The 23,705-nt window shown below is 38.3% G+C and overlaps 1 protein-coding gene and 1 non-coding gene across 2 annotated transcripts; both read left to right on the top strand.

Moving 5' to 3' along the window:
* The first annotated feature begins 7,693 nt into the window (after nt 1–7,693).
* On the top strand, nt 7,694–7,800 carry LOC141650806 (small nucleolar RNA R71). Its single transcript, XR_012546820.1, has one exon. It is a non-coding gene; the product is annotated as a small nucleolar RNA R71 (small nucleolar RNA).
* Nucleotides 7,801–21,730: 13,930 nt separating this feature from the next.
* Nucleotides 21,731–22,369, top strand: LOC141649121 (uncharacterized). The gene has a single exon (XM_074457819.1). The coding sequence runs from the start codon at nt 21,731–21,733 to the stop codon at nt 22,367–22,369; it is 639 nt and encodes a 212-aa protein (XP_074313920.1).
* The last annotated feature ends 1,336 nt before the right edge of the window (nt 22,370–23,705 follow it).

A 23,705-nucleotide genomic window follows, 5' to 3' on the forward strand; every position in this document is an offset into this window, starting at 1 on the left:
CCCCCTTTTTGATGATGGCAAGCCTCCTAATTTTGTGACTAAGTAAAGAGTTCCCCCTCAAAATAATACCGTCATCTTAGTAATAAAGACCAACGCTAGATCAAGACGATTAACAAAAAAATCGAAACTTTAAGGACTTTAATAGACAATTGGTCTTGACAAGGAGAAAGCTTAGCTAGATGCTTACCATAGACGTTCTTTCCCCCTCTTGACATCATCGAAAAGTTAAGAACAAAACTAAAATGACTAGAATAATATAAGACGAGACAAGAGATAAAACGTCATAGAGAATAATATTAGCACGCATAACTATAAGCATCTAGAGGATTAATTATCATACAAACTTTAAGAAAACATGTTAGTGCCAATGGGCCGAATGAAACACATGTTTAAAGAGATACTTGGGCCATAATCCACAAGTATATGCCAAAATGGGCCGAATTTAAGTTTGCAAAACACACCACTAGAATAGGAAAAAGAAAGCTAAAAATAGAAAGAGCTAATTAAGGTAAGGAAAGGGAAGATCAAATGTTGCGGGTTTTGTATGGGTTCACGTAGTCGGGTCGAGTACGATGCTCCAGGGCATCAAGACAATCAAAAGAGCTCCGCACAAGTTGGGAAAGACTTTGAAGACTTCGTTCAAAGTTGAGTATCTTCAACGACAAAGCTTTAGTCGCCTCCAATGTGAGTGATTGATCGTTTGCCATAGCTTTTCCATACATAACCAAAGCACCGCCTTGACTCGTGAGAAAGGTAAGACGATCTCCATGTGGGAACACTTCCCCACGGATGGCCTTTAATTCCCTCTCAAAACCTATTAACCTCTTATCCACCTCACCCATCCACGCATAAACCCGAGAAGCATCCAAACCCGACTCTAGAGACCGTGATGGTTCAACTTGCGATAAAACCGTAGCCAAATTAGTGGATTGCTCCTCAAACTTCTCCATTAAAGTAGTCATAAAACTTTCCAATTTTGCCTCCATTGTACCCAAACCCGAATCACTCGGAATTTTCTCAACATCCTTGACAAGTAATAACTCGGGTCCATCAACTACAAGACCCATTAGCTTAATCAAGCGATCACACATACAATCCTTTGCACTTACACCGTAGCTATCCCATCCCACCACGTGTTTCACTTCTAACAGCCGAGACACCCACATCCCATATGGAAGGTCGATTGTTGTACTAAATTTCTCCTTGGTAACCGTGAGACTTTTTTGGACTATACGATGCAAAACAAGACTCGCTAAATTCACTTTTTGTCCCTCCAACCACGAGTAGATAATAATAGCCTCATAACTCGAAACCTTGTCTTGTCCTCCCCTCCTCGGCACAACTATATTCCAAAGAAAGTTTAAGAGGAACTTAATTTTTGCCGAGAGAGGATGAACAACAATGTTCCCACCGTCCGTCCCAACTTCCTCAAAATACTTTTTAACCAACAACTCCTTGTCACTAACAACATTGGACCATTCAAGACTCGGATTAATTTCAATTCCGTCACCGGGAACCGAAAAAGCAGAGCAAAAATCCGAAACAGAAACCGTCACATCAACACCATTAACCAATGCATGCAAGACCCCTTTCTTAATCGACACACTAGGAAAGAATTGAACAACTTCAACCGGATAAATTGGACCCGAAAATTGACTAATGTGACTCCACCCTTGAAAATCAAGAAAATCAATAAAAAACTTAAGGGCGGGAACATTAACCAACCAAGATTTGGGATAATACCTTCCTCCATGTATAGAATACTTCAAGACACGAGAAACAAGGATACTTTCATCATGAGTCAACCGGACTCGATTTAACCTTTCTTTTGTTGCGGTTTTCGAAACATCCCGGAGTAAAGTTCGTGCAACACCATCCCTCGGATTTTAGAAATAGGGTTTTATCAACATATCCTCTACTGACTCCACTGTCAAGTAGAAAATTTGATAATCTGTCGTACCATGCCCTAGGTGCTTGTTTCAATCCGTATAGGGCTTTATCCAACTTGAAGACGTGATCTTCAAATTTGCTATTCTTGAATCCGGGGGGTTGTTCAACGAAGACTTCTTCCTGTAAATTGATAGGTTTATCGCGTACCTATGCAAAGATAAATTTCCTAAACACAATTAAATGTAGTAATAGGGGTCGAACCACAAGGAAAGGGGAATTACGTTGTGAATTGCTATGGGTAGATTTTTATCAAGGTCGACTTCAATTTTGGTTTGGTTGGTTTGTTTGATGATTAATGAAAATTGTAATGTAAATTATATGATAAAAGAGAGTCTAAGGGGTTCGGGTCACACATGCAAGGGTAAATATACGATCATGATAAATTCGGTACTAATAACGTTGTCAATTGCTTAGGCTTAGAGACACCCACCTTACGATATTAGTGTCAACCATTGACCGGGTCCTAGAGAAACTCTCGTCCATGACTAGGTCGTCCTACTATACATGCTTTGTCTAATTCAATTCCGTGCCTCTCGACTTATAGAATGAATGAACAAACTTAATCAATTGAATAAGGCCTTAAACAAAGATTAAACGTTATGGCATAAGCATGTGATAGAAGCAATTTAAACAATATTATTATTAACCTATTTTATCATGTTATATACTTGATTATTGCATGGCTCCCCTAGCCCTTAGACTAAGAGAATTAGCTACTCATGTTAAGGTGTAAATTGTAAGTTATATTAAGAGAAATGATAAACATGATTAAATGATTTATATGAACTAAATGTTTTAACATGTAAAAGAAATAGAACTAAAGTAAACTAATTAGAGTGCTTAATTATAAACTAATATAAACTAAATAGATATGTGAAAATGTAAACTATATAGAAATACCTTAAGGAAATGAACTTGAATGGAAGAACAATATATAACCAAATGCTTGAATAAGAAATGCTTGAACAATAACTTGTAGAACAAAATGTTGAAGGATTGAACTAAGGAAAGCTTAACAACTTGTAAACTAAAATGAGAAAACTAATGAGAGAAATATAAAGCTTAAGGCTATTGTAAAGTGGAAATGGGATGTAAAATTGGATGCCTAAGCCTTGGAATGCCTCTCCTATTTATAGGAGAGGAAAACGAAACGTAAAAAATCAAGGTGCATGTGGCCCCGGGGTCGTGGTTATCCAGGTACTTTGGCTTAAATTCTTGTTTAATGCTTGAAGGAATCCAATGTTTGCGATAAATGATCCTTAATGCACCCGCTTAATGCTTCATAATTCCTTCTAAGAGCATCCAAATGAGCATCCTAAGCTTTGATATTTTCCACATAATTTTTGGACTTCTTATTGGGCTCTTAGTAGGATCATTTTGCATTTCTCACACACACTTGCTTGGGTTTGGAAATACCTTTCATTGTCATGCTTGGTCCATCTTGTTTCCACTTAGCTTAGTGAATTTGGTGTATGCTAATGTGATAGGAAAAAGCCTCTAAATGCTTAGATTCCTACAAAAGGTAACAAATGCAAATAATACACCTAGAACACAAGATTAGCTCACAATATACTAATTTAAAGTATGATAGACAATAGAAACCGAGCTAAAATGAGGGATAAAAGTATATATAAAATGAACATATCAAACTCCCCCAAGCTAAACCCTTGCTTGTCCCCAAGCAAGAAATCAAATCCCATCAATTGCTATATCCCAAACAAGCTAAGCATAATGATTTAAAAACCCGAAACAACATGGGCAAGGAATAAAGCAAAACATGGATGAGATTTACACGACGGCGTAGCATGGAAAACTTTGAATGAACCTTTAAGCTCTTGCATGATCTTTCGACTTATGGACTCTCACGGTGCACTCAAACTCTTTTTTTTTATGTGAAAGGACAATTATGTGAATTATCACTCAACTATCCTCGAGACTTATAACAATGTACCCGCAATCTAATATGGTAAACATGTCAAAACTAGCAAGCAAAAACAATCAAATGTAAGCATGATAAAGAAGCCAAATGGGTAGGAAGAAGGCAAATAAACATGGGTAAGAAAGGGAACAAATGAGTTATGGTAATGTGGAGCTAAGTCAAGCTAGCAACTACCAAAATGCAAGGATGCTCAATCCCAATTTTAACCCAATTTTGCAATTCAAACCATAAGAAAATTCTCCAAAATAATATAAATAATGCTTGAGAATTTCTCATATCTTTTCTTCTTTTTCTCTTTCTTTTCTTTTTCAATGCATACTTCTTTTTTCATGCTTTTTCTCATTCATTCCTTTTTTTCTTTCTTCATTTTTTTTTCATTTTCTTTATTCTCATTTTTTCCGTCATTTCAACTCTTTTTTTCCTCATTTTTTTTCTTTTTTTTTCTTGAGCATTAAGACCAAGCTCACATGACTTCAAACAATAAAACATATCCCAATGAGCACCCAAACACTATCCAACTAAGCTACTAGCTCAACAAGGGTAGGCAATTTCAACGATGTAGCTAGGGATAAATTTTTGTGAAGGGGTCAAAAAGGCTAAAAAAAATCATGTGAATGGCTCCAAAATGCTATAACAAATGAATGCATGCTTACCAAGAAATGACATGAGAACCATACTTGTGCGTTTTGATGAAACACACATTATAAGGAGACACCTACACTCACCTAAGAGAGACCGGATATGGATGCATCGGTCAAAAAAGGCTCTACCTTACCATTTTATAGCTTGCCACAAGTCAAGATCAAGCCTATTTGGTTCATTCTTCATCTCCCACCTACTATGTCAAGACATCCCCATGTAGCTAATATCCCAACATGAAAGAATAAATCATTAGCAACAAGCCATTATTAAGATAAACAAAGAGGAAAGTAGGCTACAAGCAAGCACAAAGCAAAAATTTCTCTCAAAAATTTTCAAATTTTCTACACTACATGCAAACTACGCTATATGCAAATGCAATATCTCCCCCCAAGCTAAACATCACATTGTCCTCAATGTGCCAACTATCCAAATCACCCAATCAAACCATAAAAATGGCTTAAAGCACAAAACAAGAAGGACTAGAGGTTATGTTTAATGGGTTGCAAGATCTAAACTAAAATGCAAAGCAATGAAAAACTTACTCGACTTGCTAGCCTCCCCCAAGCTAGCATGAACTCGGGGGATGTAGATGTTTCCTTGTGACTAAGGTGAAAAATAGTGAAGAAAAATGGTAGAGAAAGAGAATGGAGGTACCATTGGGTTTCTATAAGAATGATAAAATGATTCACTCTTTACCCGCATAAGAAAGAAAGGCCAAAATTTCACGGAACCACGACCCCGATCGGGGCTGGCAACCCCGATCGGGGTTGACCTACTCTTCGGATTTTGACTCTTTTCCGCATTTGATTTTAATTCCTTCTCGTTTCTCGAAAACCACATCCCCGAACGGGGATCTTGCATGGGGCTGCGTGCCAGATTCACTCTTCTCCATTTTCACCTATAAAAGAGAAAAAGGAACATTATCAAGTCGAGTATTTTATTACTAATCTACGAAAAACAATAAATTGCAGAAAATTAAAAACTAAAATAAATAAAAGCAATAAAAAGCTTGGGTTGCCTCCCAAGAAGCGCTGGTTTAACGTCCCGCACGACGTAAGAAGCTAATGGATTCAAGTTTTGCTCTTGAGCTTGCCACCAACCAAGCTCCATGTCATAGCTTCTTTAGCATTCCGCAACCATTTGAAATTTTTCAAATAAAATTTCCCTTTCTTCTTTTTGGCACTCTTAGCAATAGTGCCCTTAGCATCGTCACCTACAAAACAAACAACACCCATATCGTCTTCCAACGGATCCATTAGTAAGGAGCCAAGTGTAGTAGAGGCAAGAGAAGAGTCCACAATGCTAAATAAATAACAAGACTCTTGTAACATTGGGCTTCTAATGGTGTTGTTTTTGCTAAAGGAAACCCGGTCATCACCCACCTCCAATGTCAACCTCCCATTTTTCACATCAATTAGCACACCCGCGGTTCGTAAAAATGGCCTACCCAATATAATTGGGGTTTGTGAGTCCTCGGCCATATCAAGGATGAGGAAGTCAACGTGTATGAAAAACTTACCAACTTTGACGGGTACATCTTCTAAGACACCTAAGGGTCGCTTTAGAGAACGGTCCGCCATTTGCAATGTTATACTTGTGCATTTTAAAGCACCCATGTTAAGTTTTTCACAAAGGGAGTAGGGCATGACACTCACACTAGCACCTAGGTAGTAAAGGGCCTTATCAATGGTATATGTGCCTATAGTGCAAGGAATAGAATAGCTACCGGGGTCCTTATGTTTCGGGGGAGACTTATTTTGTAAGAGTGCACTACACTCTTCGGTGAAAGCAATGGTCTCAACCTCATTGAAGGATCGCTTCTTTGAGAGGATCTCCTTCATAAACTTTGCATAAGAAGGGACTTGGGTAAGCAATTCCATAAATGGGACGGTGACTTGCAAATTCTTATAAACTTCCAAAAATTTAGCAAACTTACCTTCCTCCTTGTGCTTTGCTAAAAGATGAGGAAATGGTACTTGAACAACTTCATTTGGAGGAGCATCCTCCACATCTTTCTCATTCTCATCCTCATTGGGAACACTCACCTTCCTTGAAACGACATCACTCTCCTTAGCACTGGGAGAAACTTCTTCAATAATTACCTTGTCATTTTCTTTGGGCATAGGGTGCTCAACAACTTTGCCATCAAGCTTGATCTTCCTTTTTAGCATCAACAACCGGTGAGGAAATGGCACACGGTCCTTAACAAGAGGCCCTTCACTAGCCTTCTTTTTATCATTTTCCTCAAGCTTGGCCTTTTTAACAATTACCTCATCATCCAAAGTCATGGATGGCCCATCATAGCTTGTACCACTTCTTAAGGAAATAGAATTAATAGTTTCATGTGGTTGCTCACCTTGGGGAGGTAGTTGACCGTTCTTCCTTTGAGAATTAGAAGCGGCTAATTGAGCCACTTGTTGTTCCAACATCTTGACCGCGACACTATGAGCTTGATCATTCTTTTGAATTTGAGCCAATAGTTCCCTTTTCATTTGGATTATCATGCCCTCGAGCTTACCAACTCCTTGATTGTTTTGTTGGCCTTTTTGTGGTGGATTTTGTTGGTAGTTGTATTGTGGGGGCCTTTGTTGATTTTGATAACCCGGTGGAGAGATATACTTTTGTTGTTGAGGGACATAGGCATTTTGTTGTGGTGGGGGTTGTGGGTTAAGCACATTGTTGCTAGTGTAAGACAAGTTCGGATGGAATTTTGTATTCGGGTTATAAGTGTTGGAAAATGTACCCGGTGGATATGAACTTTGTTTTAGAGCTTGAAAAGCATTTACCTCTTCGATAGGAGCTCGGCAATGAGCGGCGTAATGACCCGCACCTCCACAACCTTCACACACAACGATTTGACTTGTTGAAGACACGACATTGAGTTGTTGAACGGAATCTTTAGCATCTCTTTCCGCCAATTGTTGTTGGAGCAAGGCAATTTGAGCTAGCAAAACGGAGTTGCTGGAGGATTCTTCTTTACCTTTGGATGGCACAACTCGGGAATTGACATATTGAGCATCATGGACCACCATATATTCGATCATGACATGAGCAAGGTCGGTGTCAATTTGATCAAACCGCCCATTGTTGGCGGAATCAAGAATCCTTCGGGACTCGGCACAACATCCATTGTAGAATGTTATTGCTAGAAACCAATCATCTAGCCCATGATGTGGGCATTGCCTTTAAAGCTCTTTGTACCTCTCCCAAGCCTCATATAAGCTCTCAAGAGCTTGTTGATGGAATCCGGTAATTTGGCTCCTCAAAGTTTGAGTTTTCTCCGGTGGAAAAAACTTTTGATAAAAAGCAAGAGCCAAAGTCTCCCAGTTGGTGATTCCCATGGTGGTGCGGTCAAGGCTATTGATCCAAAGCTTGGCCTTGTCCTTCAAAGAGAAAGGGAAAAGTATCTCCCTTATTTGGGCTTGAGTGACACCCGTTTGACGGATCATGGAGCAATAATCACAAAAATTTTGCACATGCAAATTGGAATCCTCCAAAGGACTTCCCCCAAATTGCTTCCTCTCCACAAGGCTAATAAAAGCCGGCTTGATCTCGAATTCCGGTGCGGTGATTTGAGTGGTTGTGATACCGGCCGGAAGCATGGCCGCGGTGGGATCTGAGTGATCGGAAATTTTCACCATCTTTTTGGTTGTAGATGGTGATGGTGGTGGAGTTGATGAACTACAAACCTCCTCCTCTTCAATAACCTCTAGATCATCTAAGTAAGACTTTCTAGCACTTTCAACTTGTATGGGAGAAGTGGCTTCTTTCACTTCCTTCCAAAAACGCCGTCTTCTCCTAAAGGTTTTCTCGGGATCGGAATCCGGTGAAAGCAATTCTCCACTACGAGAGGACCTGGGCATAAGACAACAATTTCTAGGAAAATGATAAGTAACGGTCTTAAGGAACAAGTGTTCCCCAAGACAAAGGAAAACAAGATAAAAATCGATAATTAAAAAAGCAATAAGACCGTTTCCCCGGCAACGGCGCCAAAATTTGATAGGTTTATCGCGTACCTATGTAAAGATAAATTCTCTAAACACAATTAAATGTAGTAATAGGGGTCGAACCACAAGGAATTACGTTGTGAATTGATATGGGTAGATTTTTATCAAGGTCGACTTCAATTTTGGTTTGGTTGGTTTGTTTGATGATTAATGAAAATTGTAATGTAAATTATATTATAAAAGAGAGTCTAAGGGGTTCGGGTCATACATGCAAGGGTAAATATACGATCATGATAAATTCGGTACTAATAACGTTGTCAATTACTTAGGCTTAGAGACACCCACCTTACGATATTAGTGTCAACCATAGACCGGGTCCTAGAGAAACTCTCCATGACTAGGTCGTCCTACTATACATACTTTGTCTAATTCAATTCCGTGCCTCTCGACATATAGAACGAATGAACAAACTTAATCAATTGAATAAGGCCTTTAACAAAGATTAAACGTTATGGCATAAGCATGTGATAGAAGCAATTTAAACAATATTATTATTAACCTATTTTATCATGTTATATACTTGATTATTGCATGGCTCCCCCAACCCTTAGACTAAGAGAATTAGCTACTCATGTTAAGGTGTAAATTGTAAGTTATATTAAGAGAAATGATAAACATGATTAAATGATTTATATGAACTAAATGTTTTAACATGTAAAAGAAATAGAACTAAAGTAAACTAATTAGAGTACTTAATTATAAACTAATATAAACTAAATAGATATGTGAAAATGTAAACTATATAGAAATACCTTAAGGAAATGAACTTGAATGGAAGAACTATATATAACCAAATGCTTGAAAAAGAAATGCTTGAACAATAACTTGTAGAACAAAATGTTGAAGGATTGAACTAAGGAAAGCTTAACAACTTGTAAACTAAAATGAGAAAACTAATGAGAGAAATATAAAGCTTAAGGCTATTGTAAAGTGGAAATGGGACGTAAAATTGGATGCCTAAGCCTTGGAATGCCTCTCCTATTTATAGGAGAGGAAAACGAAACGTAAACAATCAAGGTGCATGCGGCCCCGATCGTGGTTGGGTGGCCCCGATCGGGGTCGTGGTTATCCGGGTACTTTGGATTAAATTCTTGTTTAATGCTTGAAGGAATCCAATGTTTGCTATAAATGATCCTTAATGCACCCGGTTAATGCTTCATAATTCCTTCTAAGAGCATCCAAATGAGCATCCTAAGCTTTGATATTTTCCACATAATTTTTGGACTTCTTATTGGGCTCTTAGTAGGATCATTTTGCATTTCTCACACACACTTGCTTTGGCTTGGAAACACCTTTCATTGTCATGCTTGGTCCATCTTGTTTCCACTTAGCTTAGTGAACTTGGTGTATGCTAATGTGATAGGAAAAAGCCTCTAAATGCTTAGATTCCTACAAAAGGTAACAAATGCAAATAATACACCTAGAACACAAGATTAGCTCACAATATACTAATTTAAAGTATGATAGACAATAGAAACCGAGCTAAAATGAGGGATAAAAGTATATATAAAATGAACATATCATAAATAGCCATTCAGAAATACTGTCTTGACGTCCATCTGGAAGAGCTTCATTCCTTTATGTGCTGCGAATGCTATCAGAAGTCTAATAGCTTCAAGACGGGCAACAGGTGCGAAAGTCTCGTCATAATCTATTCCTTCTTGTTGATTATAACCTTGGACCACCAATCTTGCTTTGTTTCTGATAATGACTCCGGCATCATCTAATTTGTTCCTAAAGACCCACCTTGTTCCAATGACAGATCAATCCTTTGGTCTAGGAACTAAATGCCAAACCTTGTTTCGTTCGAACTGTTGTAGCTCTTCTTGCATAGCTACAATCCAATCTGATTCTGCAAGAGCTTCATTGATATTTGTTGGTTCGATCATGGATAGGAACGAGTAGAAAGAGTAGAAGTTATTCAAGGATCGTCTCGTTTGAACACCCTTCTTAATATTCCCTAGAATATTGTCCATGGGGTGTGAGCTCTTGTATTTACACTTTGTTGAAGTACTTGGTTCTTCATCATTATTTGAGCTTGTCCCAATGGATCAGAATTGGAGGAAGTTCCCCCTGAATCCAACCGGGTGTTGTATTAGAGCCGTTTATAACTTCGGACTCTACACCTTGATTTGGATCCAATGTTATAGTAACATCACCTATAACATTAGTTTGGGAGTCCTTATTTTGAGTCAATGTTATAGCATCATCAACTATAACTTTGGTTTTCTCCTTTTTATCTTTTGAGGAATGATCAAGTTCATCACTTGTTCCTTCAATTTCATTATCTTCCAATTCCAGTTCCGGGGGATCGTCTCTTGAAAGACGAAAGTCGGGTTCATCCAAGTCTTCTTCCTCATCCTGTAAAGGCTTATCAAACACGTTATCTTCTTCAAAAATAACGTGGATACTTTCTTCAATACAAAGAGTTCTCTTATTGAAGACTTTGTAAGCCTTGCTATGATCTGAGTATCCTATGAAAATCGCCTCATCACTCATAGGGTCGAACTTACTTAACCGGTTTTTACCGATATTGTGAACAGAACATTTACTCCCAAAGCAACGAAGATGGGAGATATTTGGTTTTCGACCTCTAAGGAGTTCGTAGGGGGTTTTCTTAAGAATAGGTCGGATCATAGCACGATTATGGATGTAGCAAGAAGTACTAATGGCTTCAGCCCAAAAGTTACGAGGTAGACCACTACACAAAAGCATTGTACGAGCTATATCTTCCAAAGTTCTATTCATACGTTCAACGACACCGTTTTGTTGAGGAGTTCTTGGTGTAGAGAAGTTATGCCCTACACCATTAACTCTACAATATTCTATGAAAGCTTGATTGTCAAACTCGGTGCCATGATCCGTACGAATAGATACAAGATTAGTCTTATATTTGTTTTGAACACGTTTCATAAGACAATCAAATTCATCAAATGTTTCATCTTTTGAATGAAGAAAGATAGGCCATACATACCTCGAGTAATCGTCTACAAGACAAGAACGAAGACGTACCTTGATCCTCCTCTACTCCTTACTTTCATAGGTCCACATAAATCCATGTGTACTAATTCCAAGGCTTGATTTGTGCTTACTACTCTTTTAGGTTTGAATGATGATCTCACTTGTTTGCACCTGGCACACGTATCACACATCTTTTCTTGGTCGAACTTGATTTTAGGTAACCCTTCAACCAAGTCCCACTTCTTGAGTTTGTTCAAGGTTAGTGAGCTAATGTGACCAAACCGTTTATACCATAAACAGGGATCATCAAGTGTAAATTTCATGCATGAAAAAGAGTTAGTAGGCACAACATTTAAATCTACCATATAAACATTTCTTTTCCTGTGGCCTTCAAGAATAACATTGCTAGGTCCTTCGATTATAATGCGACAACTATCGGTATGGAAAACGACTTTGTTACCTTTGTCGCACAGTTGAGATATGCTTAGCAAATTATGTTTTAGATCGTCCACGAGATAAACATCACTGATCGCGTGAGACTTAGAAATTCCGATTTTGCCAACGCCGATTACTTTTCCCTTCTTGTTGTCCCCGAACGTCACTTTTCCTCCGTTGAAGGGCTTGAGTGAAAGAAATATATTCTTGTCTCCAGTCATGTGTCTTGAACAACCACTGTCAAGATACCATTGATTGTTTTCTTTCACTACTTCCTGCAGAAAGGATTAGATACAGTTTTTAGGTACCCAAGCTAAGTTGGGTCCCTTATGACTAGTTACTCTATATACTAAATCCTTTCATACCCAAACTTGTCTAGTAATAGATTTTCTAAACTTAGGGTGATTTTGCTTAGGAGGTGTAGGTTTAAAGTTTTCTCTTAGGTTAGGGTTTTTTCTTGGTCTGGGAATTTCTCTAGGTTTATCATGACTTTTTTCCTTATGAACAGGTTTACTAGGTTTAGGTCGACAGGGGTTTTGTGAAGTGTTAGGTTTCTTGGTGTAGTCAAAAGCCATGTCATAGAACCAACGAAATTTATTGTTCCTTTCTTCGTTAGGTTCATTTATGGGGGTTTCATCATCCTCGACGACTGTGTCAACATTTTTAGCATGGTCGGCATTTTTTCGAATATCATGAGCCTTTTTGACACAATTGTTTTGGATGTGACCCGTATGACCACAGTAATTGCAAATCAGGTATTCAGGAAGATCAGCATATTTCCTTTTTCTGAAATCAAAATCCAAAGGTGTTGATTTGCATTTAGCGTGATCTCTACAGCTATAGCACTCATGTCCTAACCCCATCTTCATATTATTATCAGATTGTTCGGTAAGAAAGTTTAGGACTTTTGTGCTACCTTCCCACTTATCAAGGACTTTCCTAGCATGTAGAAGTAGGTCTTTTAGGGTTTTAATCTCTTCTTGACATTTCGTGTGATCTACATCATTATCTTTCTTAAAGTTATCACGAAAGTCTTGGAATCGTTTGTTAAGAAGGAAAACAACATCGGAATGTTGTTTCTTAACATTGATCATGTTTGTCTTAGATTTCATTTAATTGCTTTGAAAGGGAATCTATCTCTTTCTTTTGGTCTAAGATCACTGCTTCATCAGATGTGACCATAGTTTCCAAAAGTTCTCTGGCTTTTCTAAGTTCTAAAGTTATAGCTTCATTAGCTATAACTTTGGCTTGAAGATGCTTGATATTAAGCTTTAGGTCTGAGGTTATAGCTTCATTAGCTATAACTTTGGACTCTAGTTCCTTCTTTTCAGCCATAGTAGAATCTAATGTTGTTGCTTTCTCAGCTATAACCTTAGATTTTAACTTCTTAGCTTTGGCCTTCAGAGTATGATTCTCTTCTGCAATTTCGAGAATCTGTTCCTTTAGATGTTTTAGCTCCAAGTCCTGTTCGTGACACTTATCGAGAGATTGTTCAAAGAATTCAATTAAAGCACTTTTAGACAATTTCTTAACGCGTTTTTTAAGCTCAAGATAACTTACCTCTTCATCGTCATTTTCGTCTGATTCTCCAAGAAAGCAATAGTTTGAGTGTGAGTTTGTGCTTTCATCGTCGCTGTCGGAGATTAGGTCAAGACTAACACTACTGAGACAAAGGTTGGCTACTTCGTCGTCTTCAGATCCCTCGTCATCTTCTGAGTCAAGGTCTCCCCAACACGAAGCCATCATTACCTGTTTAAATTCTCTCTTTGTCTTCTCGCGTTTTGTCTTGTCCTTGATCTTCTCCCATGTTGGACAATCCTTGATCATATGATCAGATTCTCCACACTTAAAGCAACCTCTGTTTGCGAAAGATGACTTTGATTCTGTGATCTTTTTTTTGGATGACTTGTTGTTGTTGTTGTAGGATGATTTTGTTTGTTTGTTTCGAAATATTTTATTTTTAAAGCGGCGTGCAAACAAAACAGTCGCATCCTCTAATTCAGAGTCAACTTCTTCGCTCTTTAAGGACATACTCTTATTTCGGCTAGGTTCAGCGTCATCTTTGTTAAGAGTAATTTCATGGGCCATGAGAGCACCGATGAGTTCTTGATAGGATAGGTTTTCAAGATCTCTTGATTCTTCCATTGCAGTGACTTTAGCACGCCACTTCTTAGTCAGGCTCCTAAGAACCTTTCTAGCAATGTCCTCAGTACTAAATTTTCTACCTATGTTTTTCAGTTCATTTATGATGCTTGAAAACCTTGCGGACATACTATCTAAGGACTCATTAGGCTCCATAATGAATAGCTCATATTTTTGCATAAGCAAATCTATTCGGTGCTTCCTAACAATGGAAGTACCTTCATAAGCTAGTTCACGCCCATCCCATATCTCCTTGGCCGTAGAGCACGAAGAAGAAAACCGATCAAACTCTGTAGAAGTCATTCCGTTTTGTAGGAGACTTATTGCTTTGGAGTTCTTTTCGGCCTTCTTGTAGTCGGCCTCGACATAGTCCTCTTCTTTCTTTTCATAGATAGTGCCTTCCTCGGATGCTACAAGAATTTTGTGCGGTCCGTTTTGGATAATCCTCCAGCACTCCCAATCGTGACCTTTCACATAGTGAGTCATCATGTTTTTCCACAATCCATAACTCTTTCCATCAAAGACGGCACACTTGAGATATTTGGAATCCATTTATCACGTGATAGGCAGCGGAATATAAAACGATAAGATAAATAAAAATAAGATAGATCAACCTCTTTGCGGTTAGGCAATCAAGAGCACGAGGCTCTGATACCAATTGAAGAGTCTATCGATCCGAAATACTCAAGAGGGGGGGGGGGTGAATTGAAGAGTCTATCGATCCGAAATACTCAAGAGGGGGGGGGGGTGAATTTAGGATTTAAAACTTTTGAAAGCTTTTTCGATTGTATGAATATAATTGATTATTTAAAGTTTATTGATTAAACTTTAACTAATCAACTAATGAACAAATAAAACATAGTAAACGAACGAATGAAAGAGAGGAGACACACGGTTTTTGAAGTGGTTCAGTTTCACAAATCGAAACCTACGTCCACTATTCTCGATTAATAAATTTAGTACCTTTCTACGGATTACAAATTTACTAACCCAACTCGTACAACTAACTCTAGCTATAACTCAATGAGTACCGTTAAATACTCGAGTGACTAACTTACGCTAATAAGAAAGCACTAATGATTCTTGCAAAGGTTCACGTTAATGAACAAGTAAGAAATCTATTGAGCACTGTTATCTTATAACGATAATTAAACAAATGAATATACGAGTTTAAAACACACGACCTTTTGAAAACAGCAAAACGTTTTTCTACTTCGAAATACACGGTTTTGCTTTGGTAAAAATAAAATCAATTTTTATGCTTAAAGTCTCTTGATTAAATGTTGCAAAGAGCAAAGTATTTATAGGAAGGAAAGAATAAGGCAACTCGGTTTCTAGAAACCCTAATGGCCGAAAATAGGAGATATGTTAACAAATCATATCTTCTATTATTTCTTTCCTAAAAGCCTAAAAGATAATAAAGAATATTCCAAAAGATAGAATATAATCTATTCAATTATTATCTTTACTATAAATTCTAAGATATGATAAGATTTTCTATAACAAGAATATCTTTTATCATAAACAAATATATTAAGTAAGATATACAAGATATGTAAAGATATAAAATCTTTACCAAATATATCTTAGTTTACATGAGATGTCACGGCTCATATGCCTCGTGACTCGTGTAAACCCTAGCTCAATATATGGGTTAGAATTTAGGTTTTAAGAGAGGCTTTGTTGAAACCCTAATTAGTAGCATGGTCCAACTCATAAGTTGACCCAAAACGACTACTAGTCAACGTTCAACAAGGAACCGAACTCCGCACTAAACCAGGCTTTATTAAGTAAATACTTTTATTAAAACTTTTAAAATAAACTTTAAACAATTTTAAAAACAATTTTAAAATATTATATGTCGTGTATAGGAGAGCTATAACATTGAGCTCTTTTACTAGTAATGTTATAGCTGCAAAGCTATAACTTTACTAATTCAAGAAACTCATTCTTGGTTATCATTACGAGATAATCACCTATACTATTCTAATCTTCAGGGAGATCTTTGAGTATAGGCTACGTCATCATCCAAGCTTGATTAATATTTAGACGGACTTCGTCTTCACATAAATCTTGAATGAATCTTCACATCGTTTGATCTTGAATTGAGGCTTGACTATTGTATACTTCCCTCACAAATTCCTTTGTTGCTTGTATTAGATAAATCAAATCTAAAAGACTTAGACAAACGATTACGCGCAACAAGTATATAAATTATAAAGCACCTTGACATCATCAAAACATAAACATATATACTATATGGTTCAACACATAATCACAACTGAAACCAAGGGAGACAATGATGATGATGACAACATACCTATACGAAGCAATCCGGCGTCAAGATCGCTACCCGACTCAAGCATCCCATCCCTATGGTGTAACCACTATCAAAGGCCTCAAGGAGACGAACCATGGTGAAGGAGAAGTGAAATGGCGGCATCTAGGTTTAGGAAGAAAGGTGGAGAAATGATTTAGATTTCACGATTTTACGATTTATAATTCCCTGCTGAACTAACGTTACTCGATCGAGTAACCCACTTACTCGATCCGGTGGCCTATACTCGATCGAGTAGCCTTCGCTATATCGAGTAACATGAACTCAAAGGCTCACAACGTCACAAGGTTTAACTCGTAAGGTTTTCGAAGGTCTAGATAGGTGTCTTAGGTCAGTCAACGTTGGTCAACGGGTCTCTAAAAGGACGGGTATTACAGTCTTCCTCCCTTAAAAATAACTTCGTCCCCGAAGTTCAACTCATCCTCCCCACGGCCTAAGGCAAAAAGAAACTAAGTTAACCTACAACCACCCACTTCGACAACGACAAGTAAAAACGCTCACGACTACCACCCCGATATGAATGCTCATCGACCATCATCACCATCTACCTTAGCACACATCACTCAACACGACTTCCTATCAAATCTTCAAACATAGATTATACGCGAGAACAAACCAACACAACCGTTGCTTCCACTTATCTCATGTCATTACTCAAGTATAAACCAACACGACTATCTGTTTATTCCTCCATCAATTACTTGTCAACAAACATTAGTTATCAATCATCCAAAAGCAGTAGATTATCGATCACTTACATAACAAACAAATGTCATTCATTTTAAATTAATTCCTTTAAATCATTTCTATTACTCAACCGTGCAACAATAACTCAATTACTTAACAACTTTGCGAATCATTACTCGGAAACGAAATACAACCACATGATAAATTTAATCAACAATTGCCAACAATTATACAACAATCACTAACAATTACTCAAACAACTACTCAAAATACTAAAAGATTGTCATAATTTCGTCATTTTCCCATGCGACATTACTCTTCCCCTCTTAAAAGGAACTTCGTCCCCGAAGTTCACCTTCAAGACAACTACAACTATTACACGAGACATTACTTTTATTCCACATAGACATTACGAGTAATTATACTTACGTTGAGGCGCACAACGAACATGATACGTCCTTGCTATTACATAGATATGAACTTTGCATACTAAGACCATATGAAAAGTGAACGATAAAAATACACATTCCATCATCCCATTATTATCCACGACATCGATTAATTACTTATGCGGCATTACAAAACATGCAACAAGGTTAAAACCACCGTTCAACATGGTACCTGAGGCAATTTAGTTTATGATCTCAACAAGGGTGAAAGCACAAAACCATGTTTATATCGTAAAAACCGTACTTGAAACACAACAACGTGATCACCAACAATAATAAAGGAACATATTATCAACAAAGTACACAAGCATGATGACCCAAACTAAATTTAGAACGAAATAACCAACACACAGGGGTACTCGATCGAGCTCAGTATCTACTCGATCAAGTTGACGTTACCCGATCGAGTTCATCGATCGAGTTCATCAGCTACTCGATCGAGTACGTCGAGTCCAGTGAGCATTCCTAAATCACACCTGCAGTTACTCGATCGAGTGAGGGGCACTCGATCGAGTAGGCACAGGTCAAATTCTTCCAAATTGCTACGTTGCAACACCAAGGAAACATAATTGAGTCAGAATTTTATTTCCGACACTAACCACCTGCATCACAAGTTCTAAAATCATCCAAAATACAGCCTTATGGCCAAATACAAACCCAAGTATATGAAAAGTACCAACCAAAACAAGTTTCGACTAACTACAAGTCCAAGGAAACGAAGATAAAACAAAAGAAACATCATCACTCCAAGGCCGGCTCCTCCATCTCCTCGTCTCCACCACCTCCTCCGGATGTGCCAGCTTCATATATGTCCTCCACCGTGGTAGCTCATGTACTTGCATCTGCTCCCACCCGCCATGGTGCCAAACAAACGAAGGGGTAATTCCGAGGCTCTCCCCACGTAGTCGGATCCACACCAAAAGAATGGAAGACCCCGCTGTCATCTCCAACAGCTCTCCCCTACACCGGTTGGGCCACATCGGTCCATAAGCCATCTCATCTAGGTTCCAGAGCGTAAAAGTGGTAGATACCCTCTCCGTGAGCTCGCTCACCCGCATCTCAGGACTGAAGAATGAAGGGTAGCTGGGAAACTGATGCTGTGGAGGCACGGGCTGCTCTGGCTGGGTCCCAGCAACTCTCTCCCTCACCCATCTCGTTCCCCTCCCCACTCTAGCTTGCCGATCCTCTGGTCTAGCCTGATCCCTCTTAGTCGGCTCTTGCATCACCTCCAAAATACCATCATCAATGAGGTAGTACTACCGCGCAGAAGCCTCCTCATCATCATCGGAGTTCGATGCCACTACCGCCGCCGTCAAGGGCTTAGTCACAGGGAGGTGCACGGGTTCAGGTATCCTCATCCAGCTCATACACCATACTCTCTAAGCCATCCGACCACCCTCCAAAGTTCTCAACCATTTCTGGTCGAGAAAGTACTCACGGTCCAAGGTAGGCACATATGGGGCTATAGGTGTAAGGGCTGAGGAGGCCTCAAAGGTGGTCAATCGCTCTACTAACCGTGTGGCAATGGCACCACAACTCAAGTATCGGGTCCCAGAGGTGGCCATCAAAGCTAGGCTAGCACAGACTATGGTCGAGGAACTGTAAGAAACTCTCGGGGCTCGGGTGGGGTTAAGATAAGCAACTAGCAACATCACCTCATGTGAGTTCAACTTACTTACATCCTTCCGATCATAGAGTAGACAAGTCAAGGCACGAAGAAAGATCTTCAAAGTGATATGTTGCACATCACTTATCAACATGTTACTCGAGGTGGGGGCGAACTTGCCGGTAAAACAAGGCATGTAACTACTGGCTCCACACTCAGTTGTTGAGTTACAGAAATGTCGTATGTATCTACCTTCTCCGGTCGGGCTAGGCCAAGAAGGGTAGCAAACAGGTCCATGGTCAAGAGGAAACTAGTGTTCATGAGAGGAAATTGTACGGTCTTAGCTGCCGCATCATAGAGGAAAAACCTCATGAACTCCAACGTCAAGAAAGAGTAGGAATGCTTCCTAAGGCGATACAAACCAGTCAAAACCAAGGTCTCAAATATGTGCCTCACATCCGTCTTTACCTTAAGGTCCTCTAAGATGGTGGTGTCGATACAACGGGTTGGTTTCATACGACATTTCTGTAGCTCGACAAAGTTATACCTTTGCTTAAAGTCAGCAAAGATAACGGTGGGGTACTCGGGCACGGGTGGTACTGTGGGTCCTTGGCTTCCTTCCCCAACCTCGGGTTCAAAAGCCCTCCCCCTCTTACTTTGACGGGTGCCAACTGCAGGTCTCGACATCTGTTTCAACACATATCTTTAGGCATATAAACAAACACTTACTTGGAGAAAACAACCTTTCAAGACATGCTCATGAAGGAAGAAACAACAATATAAACGAGTTTTCACCAAAAACATCAATCGAGTGGCCTCTACTCGATCGAGTGCCCAAGCTACTCGATCGAGTAGCCTCCGCTAGATCAAGTAACACGAACTCAAAGGCTCACAACTTCACAAGGTTTAACTCGTAAGGTTTTCGAAGGTCTAGATAGGTGTCTCAGGTCAGTCAGCGTCGGTCAAAGGGTCTCTAAAAGGACGGGTATTACAAGGTCAACCCCAGTTGGGTTGGGCTGGGTTAGGTCAACCCGTTGGGTTGGGATGGGTTGGGTTAGGTCAACCTCATGTTGGGTTAGGTTGGGTTAGGTCAATCCATGTTGGGTTAGGTTGGGTTAGGTCAATCCATGTTGGGTTGGGTTAGGTCAACCCATGTTAGGTTGATTTTGGTTGGGTTAGGTCAACCCATGTTGGGTTTGGTTGGGCTAGGTTAACTTGGGTCGGGTTGGGTCAGGCTAAACCCATGTTGGGTTGGTTCAGGTGAACCCATGTAGGGTTTGGGTCAAGTCAGTTTTGGATGGGTTGGGTCAAGTCAGGTTTGGTTGAATCAGGCGTAACTGCCATGGGATGGCTCATGTCAAGACAGGTTGGGTTGGGTTAGGTTAGGTAAACTCATGTTGGAATTGGGTTAGGTCTGATTGGATTGGGTCGGGCCAGGTAAAACATAATTATGTTGGTTCAGGTGACATAGAATTGGGTTAGGTAAGACTCAATTGGATTCGTACACGGCTTTAAGTTGTGGACGGGTTAAAATTGTTAACATTGTTTTATAGATAAAGTAAAACAAAAATTAATAATGCAATTTTCAATTTTAAACTCCATTTTGCATTTAACCAATAATTTAATAAAACTGGTGAAATTAATATTTTAAATAACAAAAAATTGAATAATTAATAAATGCAATTAAATGGACAAATGTATCATATTCATTCATTGAAAATAGGAAATTAATTAATTAATGCAGATAAATGTACAATTTTATCATATTAATTCATTAAAAACACCAAAAGACGTCTCAAAATACGAGTACAGTCACATTATGGAATTTCAATCAATTAATCTAGGGTTTTTATTTGAAAAAACACCATTACACAGCATAAGTTTTTACATGTTTTTCAAAAATATCAAAGAATAAACTTGGATTTATATATTTTTTTTTAGAAGCATAGATCTATGCCTTCCAACTCGAAAAACATGCTACAAACCACAGTTCTATAATTGTGAATTAAAATTTTCCAGTTAAAAAAACATGCAACAACTACGGATCTTTCATTCTGAACTAATACAAATACTAATGATGTTTAAGATAAATGTTGCCAAGTCGTCATATTCAATTTTTAATAATAGTACTCATTATTATGCATGAACATCAGAAAATACGGCCATTCAATTTTAGGCAATATTTTGAAGAACAGTGAAACAAAAACAAGACTAACAGCATAACAATTTAATTAATAAATTTTTTACATCTCTATTAAAACAGATCTACTATATTATGAACAAAAGTGCAATAGATATTAACAAAATAGGATTTTTAATTCTGTATTTCATTTGTAAATCAAATACATTCATAAATCTAATAAAAGAAGATGCTAAAAATGCAAGCAATGAAATTTATCTTAAATCTTAATTTGCATGTCGATTTTTTAATTAACATGTTTAACTCAAATACCGTAATCGATTGTTACATGCAACAATATAAACAATCATTTTAGAATAAATCGAAAATAATTTCAAAATATGAAATTAGGCGGCGTAAATAACATAAAAGTAAATACTATTTACTTAAAAGGCATGGACTGGACTGTATATAAACCATCTCAGGGTAGCAGCTGGGCATGGAAAAGAATATGCAGGGTTAAAGATAGACTTATTTCTGGGTATATTAATCATGATTGGTTAGAAACTGATGGTTCTTACTCCATAGCTAGCGGTTATAACTGGCTAGGAGAGGAGGAGCCTAAGGTGGATTGGCACAGTTTCGTCTGGCAATCTGAGGGACTGCCTAAGCATCAGTTTATCAGTTGGCTCTATGTGCAAAAACGCCTGTTGACTAAAGACAGGCTTAGCAGATTGTTTAACTGTAGTGAACTCCTATGCTCTCTTTGTCTAGATGCAGATGAAGATCATGATCATCTATTTTTCTCATGTTCATACAGTAAGAAGGTTCTTTTACTGATTCAAGAATGGACTGGATTGGAGGTTCCTGAGAGGGACATTCTGAGTTGGTGGCAAGCTCAGAACCTGCAAAGAAGGAAAGTTACAACTTTAATAGTACAAGCTTTGACATACCACATATGGTGGGCTCGGAATAATTGTCACTTCAATCAGCTGGTTTGGCATCCGAAGATTGTTGGGAAGAGGGTCCAATCTGATGTGGAAAATTGGATGGGCAGAGTGTCTAAGGTTAGGAAACAATTAGTGTGGTCTTGAAGTAATTTAGTGTGTAAGTTGAGCAGGGGTATGTCTGTGTACCCGTAAGTTGTTGTTTGGTTGATAAACTAGTTTGTAATAGCCCAATTTTATCAATAGAATTTCTTACATTCTACCAAAAAAAAAATAACATAAAAGAAGACATGAAAATTGAAATTACCATCAATATAACATCTTCAATAAACGCATCTAACAACCAGAGTTGGAAACCTTCACCATCTTCATGGATGACCATCTGCATGCGGGAAAAAGAGGTAGGAGAAGCCATGGTTGCTAATCTGCAACAGGGAGCACGAGGGAGGAGATGGGAGTGTGTGATTTTTAGTGAGAGAAGTAGATTTTTAGTCAGAGAGTGAAGCAGAGAGAGAGAGAGGGAGAGAAAAACGGAGGCTATGTAATGGAATTTTAGACGGAAATTATAGGGTTTCAAGGGTGGGGATGGGTATATATAGTACGGGTTATAATTAGGGTTTTATTGAAATTGGGCTGGACGTCAAATGTATATGGGTTGAGCCCAATTACTAATGTTGTCAGCCTAAGTTTAATATCGTGTGGCCTTTTATATTTGTTCGGGATTTGTTTACATATAGTCCACGTAGTTTACGATTTGAAAAAGTACATTAAAACATAACGCTTGACAAATATAGGTGTTCAGATACCACAAAGAAACTTGGTGATTACAAAAAATACGCAACAATCAATGTCAAATCCCCGAGAACCGCTATCTGACATTACGAACGGTACTCCTTTATTTTTTTTATTAATATTTTAATACATATATATTCAATATTTTCAATATTTATTTTTATCCGTTTTTATTTGTTGTTTTAAAAAATGTATAATACGGCATTGCCAATTATGAAAATTTCAGTTTCTCATACCCCATGTCATCGAAGCAGAATAACAAATGTAAGTGAACAGATAGCGATAACAACCCCGCCAAGTAATGTTTCTAATGATCCTACTCCATCATTTGCCAGCACTCTTATTCTAACGCCTAATCAGTTACGGGCGAGAACGACAAGAGAAAAAAGACAGTCGCGATTCTCTAAGAAATGTGCTGGTAATGTTCATAATGACGTTTCTCAAACTACTCTTAATTGTACACCAGCAACCTCCAACATCACAGGTATATATCTATATTTAATTTTTTACATTTAATATTTATTAACGTTAATTAAAGTCTTAATTTTTATTAAAAACGTTGTGTAGAACTTATATGTAGTCCGACCGATGTTGTTGAGCGCTTAGTGAGAGATCTATGTGCTGAATATGGTGAAGCTTTCAGTGAAGTGAATCCGTCTGTAAATCGAATTGAACAATCACCGGTAGTTGT

This window comes from Silene latifolia, chromosome 3 (assembly GCF_048544455.1).
Source record: "Silene latifolia isolate original U9 population chromosome 3, ASM4854445v1, whole genome shotgun sequence".
Taxonomy (NCBI): Eukaryota; Viridiplantae; Streptophyta; class Magnoliopsida; order Caryophyllales; family Caryophyllaceae; genus Silene; species Silene latifolia.

What these genes read in the sequence shown, in the direction of transcription:
- LOC141649121 (XM_074457819.1), top strand. Translation starts at nt 21,731, where the DNA reads ATGGACTGGACTGTATATAAACCATCTCAGGGTAGCAGCTGGGCATGG.